We start from the raw sequence: 26,947 nt of genomic DNA, 5'->3' as shown, positions 1-26,947 counted from the left end.
CGCCCCATGGCTGAACACTTTAACTCCCCCTCCCACTCCGCCAAGGGCATGCAGGTCCTTGGCCTCCATCGCCAGACCCTGACCACATGACGCCTGGAGGAAGAGCGCCTCATCTTCTGCCTAGGAACCCTCCAACCACACGGGATGAATGTAGATTTCTCCAGATTCCTCATTTCCCCTCCCCCTGCCTTATCTCTGTCCCAACCCCCGGATTCAGCACCGCCCTCTTGACCTGCAATCTTCTTTCCGACCTCTCTGCCCCCACCCCCTCTCCGGCCTATCACCCTCACCCTCACCTCCTTCCACCTGTCGTATTCCCAGTGCCCACCACCCCCCCCCCAACCTTTTATCTCAGCCCGCTTGGCACACCAGCCTCATTCCTGAAGAAGGGCTTATGCCCGAAACGTCGATTCTCCTGCTCCTCAGATAATCAAGCAGAGTCAACATGACTTCATGAAGAGTGAAGCATGCCTGACAAATCTATTACTGTCCTTTGAGGAGGATATGCAAAGAGGAAAACGTAGATGCAATCCATTTAGCTTTCCAAAAGGTTTTCTGTAATGTACCACACACAAAGCTGCTTGATAATAACCCATGGTGTTGGGGATGGTATTTTGACATAGATGGAGGATTGACGAATTCATAAAAAGGTATATTTTCGGGCTGAAAGTATGTAACTAGTGGAGTACAATAGAGATTAGTGCTGGAGCCATAATTATTTACTATATATGTGTGTGTGTATATTAATGACTTGGATAATGGAAATCAATATCCTATTACCATGTTTGCAATGACATAATAGGTGCGAAGGCAAGTAGTGAGGATGGTACAGAATTTACCGAGGGTTAAAAGCAGGTTAAGTGAGTTGGCAAAAAGATAGAAGGAATATAATGAGGGAAAATGTGAAGTTATGCACTTTGGTAGGAAGAATAAAAATGTTTAATGTTATTTAAATGGGAAAGACTGTGATTGATCTCACTAAATGGGCCAACTGCCTTTCATCTGTTCCTACCTGTTTTGTAATTACACCTTCTTTGAATGATCTCTGCATTCCAACATTGTTACATTATGTGCATCGCATTGAGCGTAACGTGTGGTGACAGAACATTATGTATCTGGGCTACTTGTAAGGGAAATTAAAAGCTTCCCCTCTCAAAAATGCAGGAGGAAAATTTTAAAATTAGTGAAATTAGGAGTATATGTTTCCTTATTTATTCTTTCATAGGATGTGCTCAAAACTAGTTACGTCAGCATTATTTGAGCATTCTTAATCCCAAAATAACGAGAAGGTGCTGATGAAATGCCTTTTTGAACCATTCCACTCCATGATGTGTGGGCACACATCCAAATATAGTAGGAAGGGAGATACACTAAGTTTTGGTGTTATAAACAGATTTATGAACATTTTAGTTCCAAGGAAATACAGTAGTGAAGAATTAACTGCTTTAAGATAACAAAATGGAATAGTACACTACAAACAATAAAATTATGTAACAAATTGAAGGCTGAATTAAATTTGAAATGAAGTATTAGCAAAGAAACTTTAAACAGTGCATTTGATGAGCCTACAGTTTGGTGGACCAAACATTTCCATAGCATGGGAATCCAATTAAAACAGTGCTCTTTAGAAATCAGCAACCACATTGCTCCCTTTTTTTCAAATTGCTGTTTGATTCACGCCTAAACAAAATTGAAACAAGACAACTCCATCCTCACTCCTTCCTGTCTCCTCCTCCTCCTGCTGGCTTTGATTCTTTAATGTAAGCAACTCCTGATCGTGATTATCCATATGCAATGCCACAGGAGATCTGTTGATAAATCTGTATATGATTAATGCAACTTGTCTTTTGTACTGCTTCAATAAATTTACTTTAGAGCAAAGTATGAATTGCAATAAAAATCAGAAAACTCATTGCTGTCACTGACTATCTTGAATGTAATAGAATAAACTTATTTTTCTTGATCACCTGTTAAAAAGAGAACTTGTTAGAAAATCTTGTGGAACATTATGTTCTTATGAATGTTTTTTTCTTTGTTCTGGAAAACCTATTATCCCTTTATGGATTATTAAGATGCTATTTGTTATAACATACATGTCTTTTTCTTTTTGTTTAGATATTAATGGCAACAATTACTTATCTGTTACCCAGTACAGAAGTATCTCCGCATGAGCAAGACAAAAGGGTATGCATAGGTTAAATTTATGTGGATAGTAAGGTGATTTACAAATTTTGGCTTTTGGAAACATTTTTTTGTGACTTGTCCTTCACAGCTGGTGGTATCCCTATTGCTTTGCCTGTTGGACTGGTGCATGGTGCTGCCTTTAAAAATACTCTTACAAGCAGTCCAAGCTGCAGGGCAAGATAAGGACAATGCCGACAAATCCATTCTCAGTTGTATTTACAAGGTATACTTCCATAATAGTTGTAATAATGATTTACATTTAAGCCTTTGCATTAATTATCTTTAGATTTTTGCAAAGTGATACTATTACCTCTTGAATTGATTACTTTGGTAAATTTCTGATATTGCAAAACTGTTTGTTTCAGATCAGCATATGTTTCTAACATTCAGTTTAATTTTTCGTTGCTCTTTATTTAATCATGAGTCAAAAGAGAACCAAAGGCAAAGCCTTTTCATCCTGTAATCATCAGAACTGCCATGTAAGAGACCAAACTTGGAAAAGAAACAATTGATATGAAGAGAGTGATGTATTAGACGTAGTTGACATGGAGATACACCTGCAACTGTTGGTAGTCTCTTAACTGACAAAATTCAGAGCGTGTAAGTTTACTATTATAGGGTCAGAAAGTTGCTGTGGAGAATGCAGCAAATTCTCTGCTAGTCTCTGTAATTCTATTCTCAGTGAAAAAGATGCAATATATGGGCAAATTCCCTTTACCCTCATGAAACATCTGTGTTAGAACATGGAACATACAACACAGTACAGGCCCTTCGGCCACGATGTTGTGTCAAGCATTTATCTTAATCTGAGATCAGATTAACCTACACACCCCTCAATTTACTGCCGTCCATGTGCTTGTCCAACTGTCACTTAAATGTCCCTAATGTCTCTGACTCTACTACCACTGCTGGCAGTGCATTCTACGCACCCACCACTCTCTGCATAAAGAATCTACCTCTGACACCTCTTATACCTTCCTCCAATCACCTTAAAATTATGTCCCCTCGTGACAGCCATTTTTGTCCTGGGAAAAGGTCTCTACCTATGCCTGTTATCATCTTGTAAACCTCTATCAAGTGACCTCTCTTCCTCCTTTTTCCAGTGTGAAAAGCCCTAGCTCACTCATTCTCTCTTCATAAGACATGCCTTCCAGTCTGGGCAGCATCCTGGCAAATCTCCTCTGCACCCCCTCTAAAGCATCTATTACCTTCCTATAATGAGAACTGGACACAATATTCCAAGTGTGGTATAATCAGGGTTTTGTAGAGCTGCAGCAAAACCTCGAGGCTCTTACGCTCAATCCCCCTGTTAATGAAACACCATATGTCTTCTTAACAACCCTATCAACCTGTGTGGCAACTTTGAGGGATCTATGTTCATGCTCCCCAAGATCCCACTGTTCCTCCACACTGCCAAGAATCCTGTCTTTAACCCTGTACTCAGCATTCAAGTTCAACCTTCCAAAATGAATCACCTCGCATTTATCCACTTTGAACTTCATCTGCCACTTCTCAGCCCAGCTCTGCATCCTATCAGTCTTATAGCCTGCAACAGCCCTTGACACTATCTATAACCCCCACCGACCTTTGTGTCATCGTCAAACTTATTAACCCAGCCTTCCACTTCTTCATCCAAATCATTTATAGAAACTACAAAAAGCAGAGGCCCCAGAGCACATCTCTGTGGGACACCACTGGTCACTGACCTCCAGGCAGAATACTTTCCATCCACTACCACTTGCTGTCTTCTTTCGGCCAGCCAATTCTGTATCCAGATGGCCAAATTTCCCTGTATCCCATACATCCTAACTTTCTGAATGACCCTACCATGGAGAACCTTGTCAAATGCCTTACTGAAATCCATGTACAACACATCCACTGCTTGACCTTCGTCACCTTGTCTTGTCACAACCACAAAGAGCTTACTAAGCTTGTAAGGCATGACCTGCCCCTCACAAAGCCATGTTGACTACCTTTAATCAAACTATGTTTTTCCAAATAGTCATAAATCATACCTCTCAGAATCCTTTCCAGGACCTTGCTTACAACAGACGTAAGACTGACTGGTCTGTAATTCCCAGGGATTTCCCTATTCCCTTTTTGTTTGAACACAGGAACAACATTCACCTCTCTCCAATCATCCACTACTACTCCCGTGGACACTGAGGATGCAAAGATCATCACCAGATGCGCAGCAATCTCATTCCTCGCTTTCTGTGTTACTGTACATAGTTTCTGTTACATTCAAATTCACTGCACTGTGAGCCTAGTTGATGTTTAGTTGATATCCCAGATAATTCTGAGCACGGTTGAAGATATTCAATAAATGATGTTCAGCAGCTATATCACATCTACCTTGGATATATTGTTCTAAGGTTTGCAAGCATAGGTTGCTTGATTACCGTCAACATGCTTCATGATGCACATGGTCAAAGGGACATGTTGTTTGATGCAGCCTGCTATATGATCTGCATAACAATCAGTGCACCAGTGGTGAAACCTGAGGGCTCTCAGTTTCAAGATTGTCAGTAAGTGAGCTAGGAATGAGATGCAGCAGAACATCTTTTCTCAGAGTTGTTTGGAATGTGCTACCTGAAAGATTGGTGGAGGTAGGTTCCATAGAACTTTCAAAAGGAGAGCTAGATGTATTTGTTAAGTGATAAATTTCGAGGGCTAGAGAATGAGTCTAGCTGGGTAGCTCTTGCAGGAGTTAGTGCAGACACAATGGGTCACATGACCTCCTGTTCCATAAAATTCTTTCATTCTGTGTGTCACATTACTCATTTGTATCCGAGGCAAGAAGTCTTTATGGCAGAATCCTGTCAGTGAAGAAAATTACTTGTGTTTACTTGAAAGTAGCAATGTGAAATGGGTGACTTCATCTGTTCAAATTTCTCAGATACCTTTCCCTTTCCAGAGTAATCTAAGATAGACTGGCACTGTTCAGGGCCAAAATTGTTGGTTGTCGGCCTTTTTATGAATTTGTCCAATGTATAACAAGTTAATTTGAACCATTATCATGTAGGACAGTTTTGATGTGCCCTATCTCAGCATCAAGTTTACATGATAAGCAAATGATTAGGACTCTTTTTTTTTAAAAAGAGGTTGCCAATAAACTTAATATTGTAACACACAGAGCTGGAGGATTTTCCACGGGTATTTTGACCAGTGAATTTGGCTTTCGAAAGATAGTGTGCAGTAGACAACCCATAAGTTCATTTCTCAAGTGACACATTGAGCTTGTTGATTGCTGTATTTCATTAGTAAATTTGAGTGCAGAATGGAATTTACTCAGCTGTGTAAAGAAATTCCATGAAATGGAACAATCTCATGAGTTCTCTTTCCTCATAGTGTTCATGTCAGTTTGATACTGAGTTGAGGCATATCTAAAGTAGCTTGCTTGATAATAAATACCTTCTTGAAGTCATACCTTGGCCTGAATACCAATCTCCTGAAAGTGTGTAAGACCACTACTTTGGGACCTGAATGGTGCCCAGTGTACCTCAGATTACCATGAAAGCCAGAGGCCTCAAAAGTTTGACCGTTCGGCAAAGCTAGCTACTTTGTAGTGAACACCCGAATGGGGTTCATGCACGAACAGGGTGCTGCAATCAGTCAAAAATACATCCCAAGAGAATAATGTAATATTAAATTCACTGCTGGTGTGACAACTGAAATGAAGGCTATATGCCTCAATGGCTGGTAGACCATAACAAAAACATCCTTTTGACCATTTGCAGTGTGCCATTCATGTTCAACAGGCCATGCTCATAAGCATCCACACCATGTACAGCATTAGATGTGATTCTGCTATTGGACAACATTTTCTAAATAATCTTGACTGTGGTAAGAATTACATCAGAAACCAATGTAAGGTTATCAGTCAGACTCACAGTGTGACATATTTGCACGTCAGAAGCTATGCATATTAACACACCGAAGTGTGTGGAATTTATTTTTGTACTGTATCTTTCTGTTGACAAAAGGCTCATGGAGACTGGCAACCCTTCCTGAATTCGTCATGACAAAATCCTTACCAATCAGAATCTACCTGCCAGATCTGAGCTTTATCTAATCTAAGATTGACAGTTAATAGCCCCTGTTGCAGCTTCATGCCACCTATGCTCTAACTGATCAGCACCCACTTCTCCAAGTTTTATTTCTTGCTTGTCAATCCTGATGAATACAAACAAAAAGCTTTGACTTTGTCTCTTTTTAGTAAACTGCCAAGCAATTAATAATTCCGTATTTGATTCAAAACTAATGTTTGATGTTACTCTCCCAATTGCTAGCTGCTTCGATGGATCCAGTTAAGTTTGACTCCCTTGTCTTCATGAAATCATAAAATTCTACAGTGTAGAAGCAGGCTATTCAGCCCATCAAGTCTTCCGAAGAGCATCCCACCTAGACACACACACACCCCCAATCCTATTCCTGGAACCTTATATTTCCCATGGCTAATCTACCTAGCCTGCACAATCTTGGATACTATGGGCAATTTAGCAATACCAATCCACCTAACCTGCACATCATTGGACTGTGGGAGGAAACCTATGCAGACATGGGGTAAATATGCAAACTCCACACAGACAGTCGCCAGGGTGGAATCAAACCTGGGTCCCTGGCACTGTGAGGCAGCAGTGCTAACCACTGAATCACCGTATCACCCAATCTTATGAACATGTTTTCACTTTGAACCTGATTTCCTTTTAAATAAAGGAGATTAAAATTTATAAAAATAGATTGGAGAAATGTAATTGATATCCTGGGCCTCATGCTCAATAATTTTAGATTCATGGCATGGTTTCTGAGCAAGGATATGAAAATACAATTGAAATGATCTTGTTTGAGTTTTCTTTCTACACTCGTAATTTCTGTTTGAGTCAGCTATTTTTGTTCCTCCTTGGAGATTGTATACAAATTGAAATTCTTTTAATTTGAAATTCTGTTTAATGTATTTGTTCACTTCATCAAAATAAGCCTTGAATTCTGTTCAAAATCAGTTGATTTCCAAGGAGGTAGACAAACTGCAATATGCAAGAGAACCTTCAAATTTTTAATGGCTGTGGTAACAGTTCCTGTCTGTTTGTAAATCTGTATATGATCAAAGAATAAATTGTGATTTTTCTATGTGCATAACATATACAATTATTTTGTAACATTCGCTTTACAACCATAGAGACACTATCTTTTTCTTTGCCTTTTCAACGTTGGTTTCTGTAATTTTGTTAATTAACCCATGATAATCTATAAGGAGAAAGTCAGTTGTTTGGTAACATTCTCAGTCGTGAGTGTTGGTCTTTATTTGTAAAGCATCTTTGCCTTATTTTTCTACAGGTGCTACATGGCTGTGTTTATGGAGCCCAATACTTCAGTAATCCTAGATACTTTCCTCTGAACTTATCAGATCTTGCCTCTGTTGAATATGATCCATTTTTACATTTGGAAAGTTTGAAAGAACCAGAGCCTTTGCATTCCCCTGATTCTGAGCGATCATCAAAGCTTCAAACTGTCACAGAGGGTATGTATTAAGATAACCAAAACCTTACATCAGAATCATTAAAAGTAACAAAGGAACATCTTGTAGTATGGTGGGGTTGTAAGGATCAATGGTTCAATCCCACTAGGAAATTTTATGAAATTTAATTCTTAATTTTCTAACTTGTAGATGATTAGACTTACTATTTCTTCAAAAACAATGTTAGTTTGTCTTTTTGGAACATTGAAATGCTACACCCCAGTTTGATTTGATTTATTGTTGTCACCTACCTAAGTACAGTGAAAAATTTTGTTTTTTGTGCAGTACATGCAGATCATAATGTACAAGGACATACAGACCATAGGGCATTTAGACAAAGTGAGGCATACAAGGTTATGGCCGCACAGGAAGTGCACAAAAGCAAGATCAACATGAAATTAGAGAGATCTATCAGCAATCTAATAATAGTAGGGAAGAAGCTGTTCTTAAACCCACTGGTACATGTGTTTAAGCTTCTGTATCTTTTCCCTGATGGAAGAGGTTGGATGAGAGTATAACCGGGGTGGAGAGGTCTGTGATGATGATAGCTGCCTTTCCATGGCAGCAAGAAGTGTAGATGGATTCCGTGGATGGGAGGTTGGCTTGCGTGATGGTCTGGGCTGTGTTCATGACATTCTGTTCTTCCTTACTGTCCTGGGCAGAGCAGTTGCCATACCAAGCCATGATGCACCTAGATAGAATGCTTTAACTGGTGCATCTGTAAAGGTTGGTGAGGGCCTGTAAGAATATGCCAAATTTCTTCAGCCTCCTGAGGAAGAAGAGGCATTGTTATGCCTTCTTGACTGTCACATCTATAGGGGAGGACTAGGACAGATTGTTGGTTATCATCATTCCTAGGAACTTGATACTCTCCACCATCTCCACCTCAGCTCCACTGATGTAGATAGGGGCATGTCATCCTCCTTTCTTCCTGAAGTCAATGATCGGTTCTTTAGTTTTGCTGGCATCAAGGGAGAGATTGTTATCATTGAACCACAACACCAAACACTCTATCTACTTCCTGTATTCTGACTAGTCATTGATGTATATATCAGTGATGTCATCTGCGAACTTGTAGATGGTGTTCAGTCAAAGTTGGTCACACAGTTGTGAATGTAGAGGGAGTACAGTAGGGGCCTGAGTACACATCCTTGCTGGGTGTCATTGTTGAAGATTATCATGGGGAAGATGTTGTTGTTTATCTTCACTGATTGCAGTCTGGGTCTGGAAGATGAGGATACAATTACAGAGAGCAGAGCTGAGACCTGGGTCTCAGAGTTTGGAGATTAGTTTGGTTGGGATTATAGTCATAGAGTCATACAGCATGGAAACAGACCCTTCGGTCCAACGAGTCAATGCCAAACGTAATCCCAAACTAAATTAGTCCCATCTGCCTGCTCCTGGCCTTTATCCTTACAAACCTTTCCAACTCGTGGACCTATTTAAATGTCTTTTAAAAGTTGTAATTGTACCCACGTCTGCCACTTCTTCCGGAAGTTCATTCCACGCGTGAACCACCCTCTGTGTAAAAATGTTGCTTGTCTTGCCTTTTTTAAATCTCTCTCCTCTCAGCTTAATAATGTGCCCCCTAGTCTTGAAATCCCCCATCCTAAGGAAAAGACAATTACCATTAACTCTGTCTACATGTTTCATTATTTTATGAACTTCTATCAGGTTGCCTCTCCAATGGCTAAGCCATTGTTTATTGTTCATCTCTAATTGAAGTAGTCAGAGGAAGTGATGAATAGAAGTCTGAGGTTGTAAGGCCATCCACATGGCTATTAGGGCCATGTTTCAGGATTTTAGCCCAGCAAGAAGATTTAATGAGGTCAGAAATGAGTGGAGTCCAGTTAAGACCATAAGACATAGGAGTGGAAGTAAGGCCATTCGGCCCATCGAGTCCACTCTGCCATTCAATCATGGCTGATGCGCATTTCAGCTCCACTTACCAGCGTTCTCCCCGTAGCCCTTAATTCCTCTAGACAACAAGTTACATTTCTGGTCAATGATAACCACAAGAATATTGATAATGGGGGATTCAGTGATGAATGTCAAGAGGGTGTGGTTAGACTGCCTCTTATTTAAGATGATTATTGCTTGGTATTTGTGTGGAATATTACTTGTCACTTGTCAACCCAAGCCTGGATACTATCCAGATCCTGCTGCATTCGAACAAGGACTGCTTCAGTACCAGAGGAATCGCGAATGGTGCTGAACATTGTGCAATCCTTGGCAAACATCCTCACTTCTAACCTTATGATGGAAGGAAGGCCATTGATAAATCAGCTAAAGATGGTTAGGCTTAGGACACCATCTTGAGGAACTCCTGCAGAGACATCCTGGAGCTGAGATAACTTACTCCAACAACAGCCATCTTCCTGTCTGCCAGGTATAACCCCAACTAGTAGAGAGTTTGCTCCCTCATATCCATTGATTTCAGTTTTGCTAGGGCTTCTTGATGCCACACTCAGTTGAATGTGGCTTTGATGTCAAGGGCTATCACTCGCACTTCTCCTCACCCCTGGAATTCACCTCTTTTGTCCATATTTGAACCAAGGCTGTAATGTGGTCCAGGAGCTGAATGGCCTTGGCGGAAACCAAACTGGGCGTCACTGAGCAGGTTTTTGCTGAACAGATACTGTTTAATAGCGCTGTTCATGGAATCTTCCATCACTTTTCTGATGATGGAGAGTAGACTAATGTTGCAGTAATTAACCGAATTAGATATGTCCTGCTTTTTGTGTACAGGGTATACCTGGACAACTTGCCACATTGGGTAAATGCCAGTGTTGTAACTCTACTGCAGCAGCTTGGCTAGAGGTGCAGCAAGTTCTCGAGCACAAGTCTTAAGTATTATTCACAGAATGTTGTCAGGGCCCACAGCCTTTGCGATATCCAGTGGCACCAACCATTCCTTAATATCGCGTGCAATCGTGGCTGAAGACTGGTATCTGTAATGCTGAGGACCACTGGAGGAGGTTCAGATCGATCATTGTGGCTAAAGATTGCTGCGAATGCTTCCGTCTTATCTTTTGCGCTGCTGTGCTGGGCTCTTCCATCATTGAGGATGGAATACTTGTGGATCCCCCTCCTTTAATGTGTTATTAAGTTGTCAATTACTATTCATGACTGGATGTAGCAGGACTGCAGAGCTTGGAGATGATCCTTTGGTTGAAGTATTGCTTAGCTCTGTCTATCACTTACTGCTGAAGCTGTTTTGCATGGAAGTAGTCCTGTTTGGTAGCTTCACCAGGTTGACACCTCATTTTAAGTTATGCCTGGAGCTGCTGCTGGCATGCCTTCCCACATACTCCATTGAGCCAGGGTTATCCCCTGGTTGATAGTAATGGTTAAGTGAGGGATATGCCAGTCCATGATGTTGCAGGTTGCGCTGGAGTACAATTCTGCTGCTGTTGGTGGCGTGCAGTGCCTCATGGATGGCCAGTCTTGAGTTGCTAGATCTGTTCAAAGTCTGTCCCATTTAGCCACAATGTGGAAGTGCTGGTGTTGGACCGGGGTGGACAAAGTCAGAAGTCACACAACTTCAGGCCACCTAAAACCACAAACTATCTCTACGCTCCTCATTTCCTTACTTACACTGACTAGGCATGAAATGGATAGAAGAGGTAGCATAATGAACTCGGTCGTAAGAGATTTGCAAGTTAATGCCTTTTCTTCATATGACTCACATTACACACTGAAGATTAACCTCTCTGGTTGCTGGGTGTGCACCCGTATCCACATACCACCACCAGGATACATGAACATCAACTAGCCACAAAACGACATGACTCTCTCACACTAGTATCCTTACATACAGATAAGGAAGGACACCACTTCGACTGGGACAATACATCCATCCTAGGACAAGCCAAACAGAGAGACACACGAGAATTCCTAGAAGCCTGGCATTCCAACCAGAACACTATCAACAAACACATTGACTTAGACCCCATCTACCACCCCCTGAGAAAAAGAATAGGAAATGACATCACCAATCCAAAGAAACCCAAACATGTAAATAGAAAGCAGGAATCATCAACCGTGCTTTTCTGGAGGCCTACTGAAGATGTTACCTAGTAGTGTGACAAAACGTCTGGAAATGAACCTTCCAGCTCAGCGAGCAAACGTACATCCAGAAACTTGAAAGGCTTCAGAAAAGATTTACAAGGATGTTGCCAGGGATGGAGGATTTGAGATATAGGTAGAGGCTGAATAGGCTGGGGCTGTTTTCCTGGAGCATCAGAGGCTGAGGAGTGACCTTATAGAGGTTTATGAAATCATGAGGGGCATGGATAGGATAAATAGACAAAGTATTTTCCCTGTGCAGAACTAGAGGGCATAGTTTAGGGTGAGAGGGGAAAGATATAAAAAGGACCTAAGGGGCAACCTTTTCACACAGAGGGTGGTGCATGTATGGAATGAGCTACCTGAAGAACTGGTGGAGACTGGTACAAATACAACATTTAAAAGGCATCTCGCTGGGTATATCAAGAGGAAGGGTTTAGAGGGATATGGGCCAGGTGCTGGCAAATGGGACTGGATTAGATTAGGATATCTGGTCAGCATGGATGGGTTGGACCGAAAGGTCTGTTTCCATACTGTACATTCTCTATGACTGTATAACTGTAGTGCCTGTAGGCAAATTGCAAGGGATTGAGGCAGGCTGGGAGACTATAGTTGATGTGAGCCATGACAAACGTCTCAAAGTAATTCATAATTATGGAGGTCAGAGCCATTGGGCAGTAGTGGTTGGGCACGTTGCATGTGTTTTCTTTGATACTGGGATGACAGTGATCTTGTTGAAGCAGGTGGAAACTTTGGCTTGTAACAAGGAGAGATTAAAGTTGTCAGCAAATCCTCCCATCAGCTGGTCCACACAGGATCAGAGTGCACAACCAGGGACTCCATCTGGGCCAGTTGCTTTCCTCGGGCTCCTCTTAAGAAGGTTGATCTGACGTTTTACAGCGGTGATGAAGGGAACAGGTGCATCCAGTGCTATCAGGGCAAGTGACATCATTCTGCTGGCATGCTGCTCGAACCAAGTGTAAAAAGCATCGAGTGCATCAGAGAGATATCTGTTCTTTTTCTCCTATTTTGTTCTGCTTCATTTTGTATCCCATTTTATCATGTTGGCCTTGCCACAGCTGGTGGATGTTCCTGTGATTAGTTTGGGCCTCTAACTTGGTCTGGTATTGCTTCTTGGCATTTCTAATGGCCTTGTGGAGGTAATTTCTGGATATTCTGTAAAGATCTGTGTCATCTGACTTGAATGGTGCATGCCTGGTCTTGAGTTGGCAGTGGATTTTCTGGTTCATCCAAGGTTTCTGGTTGGGGAACATGTGGATTGACTTCTTTGGCATGCAGTTCTCTATGCACTTGCCTAAGTCGACACTATGGCTGATTCATGATAGACTTAAGAGTAAACAATAAATACATTCTCATCTGCTTCCTACAAATCAAGAACAATTAAAATGCATGTCAGTTGCCAGTCTAGTAGATTATCTATTTACATTTTCTGTTATATTTAATGATTTTCATTAGAATCACTCTTGTACGTCTCTGTAATGTTCTTGTTTGTTTCTTCTTCTACAAACTTTCCATTAGTTGGTGATAATATCTTTTATTGTTTCTATATTCTGTACAAATAGAATATTCATCCTTTAATTATTTGGGTATCTTTATCCAGCACTGCAAGGTTTCATTTTAATGAAAACTGACATCTATCTCCTTTCACTCTTCCCCTGTATTTACTATACTAATTATATCCAGGACTGTTTTGTACCCAGTCCTGCTCTTCCTTGAACCAGGTCTCCGTTAATGTCACAACATCATGTTGCCCCTTGGCTATCTGCACCAGCAGCTCACCAACGTTATTTGCTATGTTGAAGGAATTTCCCTGAAACGACTGAGTGTTTCAATAATTCCTTACTTTTAGCAGCTCCCTTAAATTTATGTCTTAATCTTGCTTCTCGCTTTCTTAAGACCAAGGCACAAAGCTACAAGTGTACAAACAAGGTGCAGGAGTCAACTATTCGACAGGCCTGTTCTGTCATATAATGTAACCTCGGATCAATTTCTTGCCTATCCTTGATAACCTTTCAGTCCCTTCCTTACCAAGAATCAATTACCACTGCCTTAAAAATGTTTGAATACCCTGATTCAATTCCAAAAATCCATGTCCCTCTTTGGAAAAATATTTCACCTATCTTAAATGGGCAGCCCCTTATTTTTAAATTGTGACCCCTAATTCTAGATTCCCCCATAACAAGATGTGTCTTTTCCGTCTATGATGTCAAGACCCCTCAGGATCTTGTACATTTCAACCAAGTCAATTCTTGCTTTTACATATGTATAAACATTCAAATTAGGAATAGAAGTACGCTATTCATACTTGAAGCTGGCTCATCCATTCAGTAAGATGCTGGCTGATTGATTTGTGTTTCAAATTCCACATTCCCATTAATCCCCAACAACCGAATCCTTTGCCTATAAATCTATCCACCACCGGCTTCAAAATATTCAATGACCCCACCACTACCACTTTCTGAGGCAGAGTTCCAAAGGTTCATGGCTCCCTAGGGCGGCTCGGCAGCTCAGTAGTTAGCACTGCTACCTCACAGCATCAGGGGCTCGGGTTCAATTCCATGCTCAAGCAACTGTCTGGAGTTTTGATGTGGAAATGCCAGTGTTGGACTGGGGTTGGAACAAAGTTTTTTTTTTAAAAATCACACACCAGGTTATAGTCCAGCAGGTTTATTTGAAAGTACAAGCTTTTGGAGCACTGCTCCTTTATCAAGTAGCTAGTGAGGCAGGTACATAGGACACAGAATTTATAAATAAAAGATCAAATTGATACGATGTGTTAGACAAATCTAGATGGCTGTTAAGTCTTTAATCAGCCTGTCCAATCTTTCTTCATAAGGTAACAGGTTCATTCCAGGTGACAACCTAGTTAACCTCTTCTGAACCGCCTCCATACATTGACATTCTTCCTTTAATAAATTGCACACAGTATTTGTCATGTGGTCACACCAATGCCATGTTTAATTAAAGCATAATATCCTTCCAGTTGCGTTCAACTCCTTTTGTAATAAAGCTGACTTCACATTAGCCTTCCTGATTATACTGTGCCTACATACTAACCTTTTGTGATTCATACACCTAAATCCCTTTAAATTCTGGAGACATTCCCCATCTACCTGTTTATTCTTCCTTCAAAGTAAACAACTTCACATTTTTCAACATGACACAGCATCTGCCAGATTTTTACCCACTCAGTTAACCTCTTTATATTGATTTGCGTCTTTGTTATGTCATTTCACCATATAATTTTCTACATATCTTTTAGTTATCTGCAAATTTAGCCACTATGCCTTTCAACCCCTCATCTAAATTGAGGCGTAGCACAGACCCCATTTTTATCACATCCTGACAATCTGAAGAACTGCTTATGCGCACACTTTTTTTTTCAACCAGTGAGTCTTCTGCCCATGCTACATGTTATAAGGCTTCCCTGTCTAATCTTACTTTATATTAAAAAGTGCATACACGGATATGCTATTTTCTTAAAGATGCAAGTATTTTTAATGTAGAATACTTTCACCTATAACTGTCAGCAGGTGCAAGAAAGTTGTTTTTCCTGAACTAACAGCATTTGAAAAACTGGTTATTACAGACAGGGAAGACAGATAGATTGTGCTCTATTTTTTCATCACCTTCAGTCCATAAGCAGAATGGTTTAACTTGTAAGTTGTCTGTGATATGTTTTCAAACCCCTTTTTAGTGTTGTCAGTTTGAAAGTAATACACAGCAAACTCTTAAGTTTAAATTAAGCATATTATTTATTCACATTCAAACTTGGGTGGATTTCATGTGCACACAAGAAAAAAGCAGGACAGAGAAAGTATTTTACAGCTGTGAACATTAAAAACAAAATTGTAGAGATTGTTTTCCATGAATCAAATTCCAGTGAGGATTCCTTGAGGTATTCAGATTCATACATGTTCAAATGGCTGACAGCAGGGATTTCAGGTGTGATTTAATGATGGTACAGCAAGATTATCTTGGTATACAGAGAATTGGTTTGTTGAGCAAATAAGTACATTATGTTTTGCAGAACCAGATTGTAAACAAACTTGAATTTGAGGCAGCCTTAGCTGTAGAAAGAGAGAGCTGCTGCTCTGTGGAAGCAGGCCATTTGACCACCAAGTCCACACCAACCCTCCAGAGAACATACCATCCTGAACAACCCCACTATTCTATCCCTGTAGCCTTTCATTTCCCATGGCTAATCCATCTAGCCTGGATTCCGTGGACAATTTAACATAGTCAGTCTGCCTAATCTGCAAATCAATGGTCCAAGGCAAAATTAAATTTATTATTAGCCTGGTGTATGGCTTTGCCACTACCAGGAGTTTAGCAAGGATCAGAAATGTACAATTAAGAACTCTGCACAAATCAGATGAATTTTGGTTATATGCTGGTTTATCCTTCTCTACTTTAAGTGTCTGGAATTATTTCCAACTTAGAAATCATGTAATCTTTAGCAACCATTTTAGTCTGGTCCTGGTGCCTTGTCAAATTTAGTGCAGACAGTCTAATCCAGAGGTGGGGAACCTTTTCATGTTGGAAGGCCGCATTATGTTAGTTGTAACCTAATAAGGCTGCATCCTAGAAACTTCAATTATATATTCTTCAAAATTCACATTATTTTGTAAAAATCTAACTACTATGTACTAACTAAAAAAAAATTTTTTTTAATTTTAAAATGTTAATTCTAAAGTTAACTAACCTTTTAATGACTATGTTGTGGCTGCTTTTTGTAGGGAAAAACATATTAATAAAAAAAAAATTTGTTCTGCAAAATTTGGGTTCATTCAAAAGGCCACACACAATAAGGCTGCAGGTTCCCCACCCCTGGTCTAATCAATACCATCTCCTGAGCAATGTTAAATGATTCTAGCAACTGTATTTCTTCTTCTTCTTCCACTGGACCTGGGTGGGATCTTATTTCTTGGTAAAGACAGATGCAAATCAATGGTGGAGCAACTTGAACAATATGTTGTTCAGGTTTCATCGTTCTATTTCTCAGTAAGGATGTACTAGGATGACTCCAATGCTCTGGAGGACTGTTACAAAAAAATTAAGCAGTTAACACGTTCCCATTGACTGTGGAAGATTTGCTATTTAATGTTACAAAGGACAAGCTATCAAGATGGATATAAGTGAAAAGGAACTTTAGTGAGATTACAGCTGGATGATGCAAGTACAAAATTCAAGGGATAAAAAAGTGGTTAGAAGCCACTACCACCATGCATGTGAACAGTTGATTTGCGATTGTTTGACATCTTCAAAATAATCATGGACTGATAGCTATGCAAGAGATGCATCAAGACCTCCAGTCATATTAGTAGCACTATTTTATTTCATCCATGGGATCTAGAGTAAGTACTGTCTAAAGATATTAATAATTAGCAGCAGGGGACATCCAGTATAAAACTAAGAAGATAAACTCAGGGAAGCAACAGTGCAACAGTTATTCCATTCCGATATAGATTCTGAATGGAATCACTTGTATTGCTGCTTGCCTGGGTTTATCTTGTCCTTTATCCCCCAATTTTTAAAAAAATTTATTCTATTCTGATTTTTTTATTTCTCAGTTAATAAAATTATTAATTCTCACAACTTTCATCTTACACTGATTTTTTTTTTTCTCACTTGCAGTTTTAGAGCTGACAGCAGGTCAATCAGTAAATGATGAATGAAATGCCTGAAAGCCAAGTAGTCGTCTGTGGAGTTGTAGTCATTGGCAGTTTAGAGACTCAGATTTGTATGTATAAGTAAATTCTTCAATTATGAACGAAGGTTTAGGCTTTCTTTTAGGATGTGAGACTTCAATAAAGGGATGAGTGTTATACCAAGTGACATGTTATCACTCAACGTCTGTGGTCGAAGTGTGAAACATTTCTATGAAAAGTAGTCAATGCTAGTTTAATTAATTTTAAATCAAGATCAAAGGACTTTTCCTACACAAAGGAATATGAAGTAATGCCAGTGTATAGAGTTAAGGTACAAATCATGATCACATTGAGAGGCAGAATAACTAGAGGAGCTGAATGCCATACTTTTGTCCCCAAATTCATAGCTTTCCGTCTTTCATTGTTGAACTTAGCTAAGTGATATAACAGTTCTTTGTCAGTAGAGGGCTTCTTACATTTTTATTTGTTTGAAATCCAAGTAATTTCCTGGTAATTGTTTCCTCTGTTATAATTTATTTCGAGATCTACTTCCTTGTTTAGGTGGATCAGCACAAATTTCAGTCTGCTTCTAAGAACAAAGGTAAAAGTGTACTTTTGTACTTCTAAAACCTATATCAATTTCTTTTACATTTTCATGCACTGTTCATGATCGATAAACTGCCCAAATTCTGTCAGTTCTGAGGAAGGGTCACTGTACCTGGAATGTTAACTCTGCTTTCTCACCAAGGTGCTGCCAGATCTGCTGAGTTTCTTCAGTTTCTGTTTTTGTTTCAGATTTCTAACATGCACAGTTCTTCATTATGTTGCCCAAAATTCCTGCTGTGAAGATTTTATTTGTGCCCAACATTTGCAATTATTATCAATTTTACTCACTTGAACATTTTATTTGCTGCAGAGTAAATGTATAAATGCTTTAGAAACGTAACCCTGCAACTCCAAGCAATCTGTACGGTTTTTTTATTACATTGAATCTAACAATGCAGGTACATTTTGCTAGAAATGTAGTATCAACATGGGCCTGAGAAAAGCGTTGATCTGTAATCCCTAAATAGTCAACAATGGAAATAACATTTGCCAAATAATCAAGTTATATTGCATCTTAATGTTTTAATATTCAATTTAACTTCCCACTGTTTTGGCTTGTGTATTTTTATAGTATTAGGATTGTGATTGTGACTTTGTTGGCTGCAGTATAATTTTGAATCCATGCTGTATTTATGCTTTTCATATCTATATAACAAGACTTTTTTAGAGAGATGATCCTGATGTCTAGAAGCAAACAAAATATTGAAACAGATGACTTCAATATCTGTATGATGGGATTTATGTAGTGCTGTTCACTATTCATCTTGGTTTCCTTCAGGGCACTAAAGTAGTATGAGAGTTAGATAAATGCTGAGCATTTATCCATGTGATAACAGCAGGCGATTTTTCTTGATTTTGCTATCTATGTGATGCTTTTTATTAGAAAAAGTACACTAATCATTACTGCATTGTCCGAAGCATGTTTCATTCTTTTCAAGCAGATTTGAACCATTGATGAAGTAGCAAGGTGCTCTCAACATATCTGTCCCTAATAAGCTCCACAATGGATTCAGCAATGTTCTGATTTGTAAGCCTGCAGATGATTATCTGTATTGTACTATCAAAATATGGTTTGAAGAGACTTTTGTACAACCAGTTGGTATTCTTACCTTTGAAATTATCTATTGAGAATTTTATAACTGCAGCAAAATATCAGTGAAAGATAGAATATTTCCATATTCCAAATATATTTCAGTTTTTTTAAATTACCTAGAGGGTTTGCCATGCAATTCATTCAATCTGATGTTCCAAAATTGCATGAAAACTTGTGCTTGAAGAACACGCTCATGTGGTTCATTCTTCCAGAAATATGTGGAGAATAATTTTAAATTATTTTGAGTTTCAGAAGCTTGAGTTTGAGTATCCAAAATATGTTAGTTCAAAGACAAATCCAGCTACTACTAGATTCTCTCGGGCCTATCTGCTATGTTTCCCTGGTGCCCTGTCACCTTGAGAAGCAACATCACCATCACCTCCCTTAGCATCTTTGCTAGACAACTCCTTCCACCCTTGTCTAAGTAGTAACATGATTGGTCCATCTCCCTCTCTGCTAAATTATTATCCTATCATAGGTTGTGCAAAGGACAGTGAACATCATCTGTCCTGGAGATGTGGTCTAGTGAGTACTGGAGTGCCCCTCCTAAGAATCCAGCAGCACATCTTCCGTGGACCAGTTATCTATCTAATGATGGCTCAGGTGGATATATGAACAGAATTGTACCACTGTCCATTATCAGTCTGTGGCTGTCAGAGTCTATGATGAACTGTGCAAATTCCTTTGTTCAGAAATCAATATGGTGAACCTTTGCCGGATTTCTTTCAAAGCCAGTATATATTTTTCTTTAGTTATCGGCATTAAATGGTTCACAGCATTCTAGGAATGATCTGACTAGTATCTTATGTAGCTTTCGCAAGGCTACCGTATTTCTGTACTCTATTCCCTTTGAATTAAAGTCCATCTATTTGTTTTCCCTATTACGCACTAATGGGGTAGTTACTATGTTAGCTTTTGTGATTTATGGATAAGGATCTTATGCTGCAGCTTTTTGAATCTTTCCTATTCAACTCCTCTATTCATCCTGCCAAAGTGCATAACCTCTCATTTTCCCACATAATATTCTATAGACCAAAATTTTTGCCCTTCACTTAAACTTTCTGGCCCATCGACTTTGCTCCTCCATTCAATCATACCTAAAATGTTTCTTCCTCTGGCGAAAGAAATTCTTCCTCATCTCAGTTCTAAAGGGTCATCCCTTGTGGAAACATCTTCTATACATTTACCCAGGCTTCTCAGTTTCGGTCAGATCCCCCTCATCCTTCTAAACTCCATTGAGTGTGGACCCAGAGTTCTTAATCACTCTACATATCCCCCGAATCATTCTTGTAAACCACCTCTTGAATCCCTCCAGCACCCAAAACTACTCGGAGTATTTGAAATGCAGTCTTACTAGAGCTTTATTCAGCATCAGCAGTACATCTTTGCTCTTGAATTCTAGTCCTATTGAAATGAATGCTAACATTGCATTTGCCTTCCTAACTGCCAATTGAACCTGCATGCTAACCTTAAGAAAATCCTGAACTGGGACTCGCAAGTCCTTTTGTGCTTCAGATTTCCAAAACCTTTCCACATTTCAAAAGTAGTCTGTGCCTCTGTTCTTCCTAACAAATTGAATAACCTGACACTTTCCCACATTGTATTTCATCTACTGCTTCCTTGCCCACACTCCTAGCCTGTCCAAGTCCTTCTGCAGCTTCTGTACTTCCTCAACGTGACCTGATCCTCCAACTATCTTTGTCTCATCTGATAATTTAACAACAATTCCCTCAGTTCCTTCAACCAGGTTATTAATATATAAGGTAAATAGGTGTAGTCCCACACAGACCCCTGCGGAACTCCACTAGTCGCTGGTTGCCATCCTGAAAAAGACCACTTTATCCCTACTCTTTGTCTTCTGCCTTTATCCTTTCCAGTAGCTGCCTCTAACACCATAGGCCCTTATCTTATTTAGCAGCCTCCTGTGTTGAACCTTGTCAAAGGCCTTCTGACAATCCAAATAGGTCATGTCCAGTGGCGGTCCTTTGACTAACTTACTTGTTACCTCTTTAAAGAATTCTAACAGTTCAGTCAGGTAGGACTGCTCCTTGATGAAGTCATGCTGATTCAGCCGTCTTTTACCATGCCCTTCCAAGCATTGTGCAATCTGTTCCTTAATAATGGATTCTAAAACCTTATCAATGACTGAGGTCAGACTAACCAGATTAGACTTCCATGCCTTCTGCCTCCTTCCCTTCTTAAACAGCCGTTAGCCATTTTTCAGTCCTTTGGGACCTTCCCTAACTTCAGAGATTCCTGAAAAATCACCACCAGTGCCTCTATAGTCTCCCCGGCTATCTCTTTCACAATTCTGGGATGTAGTCCATCTGGTCCAATTGATTTATCTGCCTTCAGACCTTTCCATTTCCCCAGCACCCTCTCCATAGTGATGGTCACTATGCTCATCTCTACCCCTTGACACTCCTAAAGTTCTGGTATGCTGCAGGTGTGTTCCATGGAGAAATCTGATGCAAGGTATCCATTCAATTCCTTATTTGTTTTTCTTCCTTTCTTTGTTTTCTTAGTTTCTCATTACTACTTCTCTAGCCTCATTTTCCATTGGCCTAATGTCCAGTCTTAACTCTGTCTTAGCTTTTGCAATCTAAAAAATTGTTTGTAATCTTCCTTTATATAACTAGCTAGATTGCACTCTTGTTTCATATTTTCCCACCTTTTTGCTTTTTTAGTTACCCTCTGCTGGTTTTTACAGCCTTCCCAATCCTCTGGTTTCTCAGCAATCTTTACTCACTGTTTGCTCTTTTTTGCTTTATGCTTTACCTGACTTCCTTTTTCAACCATGGTTGCCACATCATGCCTTCACTACTTCTTTTTTGTAATGAATTTCTACTGTGCTTCTCAAATTGCCTCCAGAAACATACATAGTAAGGAATTTTAGCCCTAATGACCTGAGCAGATTTAAACTCAGTTCATGAAATGGAAAAATAGGGTTTGAATGTAAATATTGATTCTAATTACTGATTGTAATTATTTATTGGAATATCTGAAGGAAAAGTCAAAAGTTTAACATTATCCAATGATTCCTTATTGGTATCCAGTATGTATTTGAATATATTTTGATTTTTATTTCAGAATTTTTCCTTTGTTCTATAAAAATTGAACCTGTCAGTCTGTTGAGAGATTTGGTAAAAACTTTAGTTGATAAAGTTAACTATTTTTTTGCTGCTTACTTCGATTAAAAAGAAAAGAACAACGTTAGTATCTGCCATTTCTGCTTTGAGATTAAACTTCTTTTTGTTGACTATCTTAAGACATCTCTTTCTCCCTATGCAATTTTGCAGTTGTATTGAGGCAATCTTCACAAATACATCATTTTTCCTGTTGCATGAAGTTTTAAACTATTTTCTATCAGTCCACCATGATAGAATTGTATAACTTTGAGTGGCTCCCAGGATCTGTTGCATATGTGTACAAACTCTGTGCAGAATATCATACCTGTTAGAGATTGATTGAGCTATCCCATTCGATGGTTGGTGGAAATACAATATTTTTGACCGAGTCATCAATTGATCTATCATTTGCAAATCCAAGAACTGATGCCATAGAATTACAAAGATAATACAATACTGAAACAACTTGTTCACTAAACTGTTTTGTCTTGTTGTTTGTTCTCCAGACAGCATTAATTGATATGTCCACCATGTTCTCATTTCTAATTATTGTCCCCATTTCCTTCAAGCATCTTTCTAGCCTGTTCTTAAATGTTGATCTGGTCTGTGGCTTAGTCACTAAATTGGTACATAGCCTTGTTGTCAAAGATATCGATAGTCACTCACTAATAAGAATGCAATTTTTGAGAAGATTTTTAGCTCGGGTTGACGTTCAGGTTGTAAGTTTGTTCACTGATAGGTTTGTTCTCAGACCCGGAGAATCCATGACCACTGACACCAATTTTTCCAGGTGGACAATCATACTTGTTAGTTCAGGTTTTAAGTTGGTTTGCTGAGCTGGTAGTTTTGTTCTCAGACGTTTCGTCACCGCGCTAGGTTACATTATCAGTGAGCCTCCGTTGAAGCATTGGTGTTCTGTCCCACTTTCTATTTGTGTGTCCTGGTCTGTAACAGTGGGTGATATCGTTTCCGGTTCTTTTTCTCAGAGGTTGATAAATGGAGTCCAAATCAATGTGTTTATAGATAGAGTTCCGGTCTGAATGCCAGGCCTCTAGGAATTTCCATGTGTGTCTTTGTTTAGCCTATCCGAGGATGGATGTGTTGTCCCAGTCGAAGTGGTGTCCTCCTTCGTCTATGTGTAAGGATAGTAGTGATTGTGGGTGATGTATTTAGGTGGCTAGTTGGTGCTTGTGTATCCTGGTGGCTAGTTTCCTGCCTGTCTGTCCATTGTAGCGTTTGTTGCCGACCTTGCAGGGTATTTTGTATATTACATTCATTTTGCTGGTTGTTGTACAGGGTCCTTTAGGTTTATCAGTTGCTGTTTCAGTATGTTGGTAGTTTTGTGGGCTACCATGATGCCAAGGGGTTGTAGTAGTCTGATCTATGCCCCATCAGTTTCTTGTGAAGCTCTCCACGTGTTGACATCTGGTATGTACTTCTTGATTAAAAACCTTCAGGGAGTCTTTGAAATACTTCCTTTACCTTCCTCTTGTTCATGTGCCTTTCTTGAGCTGGGAAAAGATGATTTGCTGTGGCAGTCAGAACTCGGGTGTCCTAAGCATGTGGCCAGGCCAGTGCAAAGTTGTTTCAGATGATCATGTCTTCGGATCATAGTGGCTTCAATGCTGATACTGTTGGCTTCTTCAAGGGCGCTTATGTTAGTACGCTTGTCCTTCTGGCTGATATGAGGAATCAGCCTCAGACAACATCAGTGGTACTTTTGCAGGGCCCTTGAGGTGTCATCTATAAATAATCCAGTTCTGAAGCCAGATAGAACAGTCAAAAGGATAACTGCCTTCCACACAATGATCTAAGTACCACTACGAATGTTTTGGTGATTGAAAGCTTAAGTGTCCAAAGGCAGCACTCACTGATTTGATGCGGTGAGAGATAATACAGTATGTTTCTGTAAAGGTGTTGAGATAAGCTTAAAGATATGTCCTTCACATAATGAAGTTCCGTGAGCAAGGTTGAGAGCTTTAGATTCATCAATGCAATCAAGGGTTAGGACATAGGAACTCGTGATCATTGCCTGCTTATTCTTGGTAAGTTGTAGATGGAATGTCACAAGACGATCATTGATGTGAACGGGGAACTCTGAGATTCAGTTAACTACTACTTTTTTAATAGTAAAAACAATTCCATGAGCCTTGGGTTAATACTCAGGCTTTCCTCTCAAGAAGAATACATAACCACCACCTTCTTCCCTCAGTTGCCTTTTGCCTGCCTACAAATCTATCAACACACGGAAACAGATCCTTCGGTCCAACCCAACCAGATATCCCAGCCCCATCTGGTCCCACCTGCCAGCACCCAGCCTATATCCTTCCAAACCCTTCCTATTCATATACCCATCCAAATGTCTCTTAAATGTTGCAATTGTACCAGTCTCCACCACTTCCATACACGTACCACCCTCTGTGTGAAAAAGTTGCCCCTTAGGTCTCTTTTGTATCTTTCCCCTCTCACCCTAAACCTATGCCCTCTAGTTCTGGATTCCCTGACCTCAGGGAAAAGACTTTGTTTATTTATCCTATCCATGCCCCTCATAATTTTGTAAACCTCTATAAGGTCACCCCTCAGCCTCCGACACTTCTAGCCTGTTCAGCCTCTCACAACAGCTCAAATCCGCCATCCCTGGTAACGTCCTTGTAAATCTTTTCTGATCACTTTCAAGTTTCACAACATCTTTCCGATAGGAAGGAGACCAGAATTGCATGCAGTATTCCAGCAGTGGCCTAACCAATGTCCTGTACAGCCGCAACGTGACCTCCCAACTCCTGTACTCAGTACTCTTACCAATAAAAGAAAACATACCAAACGCATTCTTCACTATCCTATCTACCTGCGACTCCACTTTCAAGGAGCTATGAACCTGCACTCCAAGGTCTCTTTGTTCAGCAACACTCCCCTGGACCTTACCATTAACTGTATAAGTCCTGCTAAGATTTGCTTTCCCAAAATGCAGCACCTCGCATTTATCTGAATTAAACTCCATCTGCCACTTCTTGGTCCATTGGCCCATCTGGTCAAGATCCTGTAGTAATCTGAGGTAATCCTCTTCCCTGTCCACTACACCTCCAATTTTACTCCAAACTTACTAACTGAACCTCTTATGCTCGCATCCAAATCATTTATGTAAATCACAAGAAGTAGAGGACCCAGCACCGATCCTTGTGGCACTCCACTGGTCACCGGCCTCCAGTCTGAAAAACAACCCTCCACCACCACCCTCTGTCTTCTATCTTTGAGCCAGTTTTGTATCCAAATGGCTAGTTCTCCCTGTATTCCGTGAGATCTAACCTTGCTAACCAGTCTCCCATGGGGAACCTTTACTGAAGTCCATATAGATCACATCTACCCCTCTGCCCTCATCAATCCTCTTTGCTACTTCTTCAAAAAACTCAATCAAGTTTGTGAGACATGATTTCCCATGCACAAAGCCATGTTGATTATCCCTAATAAGTCCTCGCCTTTCCAAATACATGTACATCCTGTCCCTCAGGATTCCCACCAACAACTTGCCCACCACCAACGTCAGGCTCACTGGTCTATAGTTCCCTGGCCTGTTCTTACCACCCTTCTTAAACAGTGGCACCATGTTAGCCAACCTCCAGTCTTCCGGCACCTCACCGGAATGATACAAATATCTCAGCAAGAGGCCCAGCAATCACTTCTCTAGCTTTTTGCAAGGTTTGTGAAGGCTTGTAGCTCAGGTTGAGGTTTAGGGTGTAGGATTGCTCGCTGAGCTCTCGGTTTGATATCCAGACGTTTCATTACCTGGCTAGATAACATCATCAGTGGCAACCTCCAAGTGAAGCGAAGCTGTTGTCTCCTGCTTTCTATTTATATGTTTGTCCTGGATGGGGTTCCTGGGATTTCTGCTGATGTCATTTCCTGTTTATTTTCTGAGGGGTTGATAGTTGGTATCTAGATCTATGTGTTTGTTTATGGCGTTGTAGTTGGAGTGCCAGACCTCTAGGAATTCTCTGGCATGTCTTTGCTTAGCCTGTCCCAGGATAGATGTGTTGTCTCAGATGGAAATGGTGGTTTTTTTCATCCGTGTGTAGGGCGACGAGGGAGAGAGGGTCGTGTCTTTTTGTGGCTAGCTGGTGTTAGTGTATCCTGGTGGCTAACTTCCTTCCTGTTTGTCCTACGTAGTGTTTGTGGCAGTCCTTGCATGGAATTTTGTAGATGACGTTGGTTTTGTCCATGGGTTGTACTGGGTCTTTTAAGTTTGTTAGTTTTTGTTTGAGAGTGTTGGTGGGTCTGTGTGCTACTAGGATTTCAAGGGGTCTTCGTAGTCTGGCTGTCATTTCTGAGACCATTTTGATGTATGGTAAGATGGTTAGGGTTTCTGGCTGTGTTTGGTCTGCTTGTCATGGTTTGTTCCTTAGGAATCTGCGGACTGTATTTTTTGAGTATCCGTTCTTCTTGAATATATTGTATTATAGGTGGTTCTCCTCTGTTTTCTGAAGTTCGCCTGTGCTGCAATGTGTGGTGGCTTGTTGGAATAGTGCTCTGATACAGCTTTGTTTGTGTGTGTTGGGATGGTTGCTGGTGTAGTTAAGTATTTGGTCAATGTTTGTCGGTTTTCTGTATACGCAGGTTTGTAGTTCTCCGTTGTCCTTTCTTTCGACTGTGACGTCCAGGAATGCGAGTTTGTTGCCATCAAACC

The 26,947-nt window shown here is 40.2% G+C and overlaps 1 protein-coding gene across 14 annotated transcripts in view; it reads left to right on the top strand.

Moving 5' to 3' along the window:
* Window positions 1–26,947, top strand: part of ralgapa1 (Ral GTPase activating protein catalytic subunit alpha 1) — a 312,978-nt gene that overhangs the window by 169,703 nt on the left and 116,328 nt on the right. For all 14 annotated transcript variants that reach the window (XM_072568885.1, XM_072568887.1, XM_072568892.1 and 11 more), the window contains 3 exons: window positions 2,116–2,184; window positions 2,273–2,407; window positions 7,522–7,705. In XM_072568885.1, coding sequence (XP_072424986.1) covers window positions 2,116–2,184; window positions 2,273–2,407; window positions 7,522–7,705 — 388 coding nt within the window. The remainder of the gene's footprint in view (window positions 1–2,115; window positions 2,185–2,272; window positions 2,408–7,521; window positions 7,706–26,947) is intronic.

The sequence above is a fragment of the Chiloscyllium punctatum genome, chromosome 4 (genome assembly GCF_047496795.1).
Source record: "Chiloscyllium punctatum isolate Juve2018m chromosome 4, sChiPun1.3, whole genome shotgun sequence".
NCBI lineage: Eukaryota > Metazoa > Chordata > Chondrichthyes > Orectolobiformes > Hemiscylliidae > Chiloscyllium > Chiloscyllium punctatum.
This window is presented reverse-complemented; position numbering and strand designations above follow the sequence as displayed.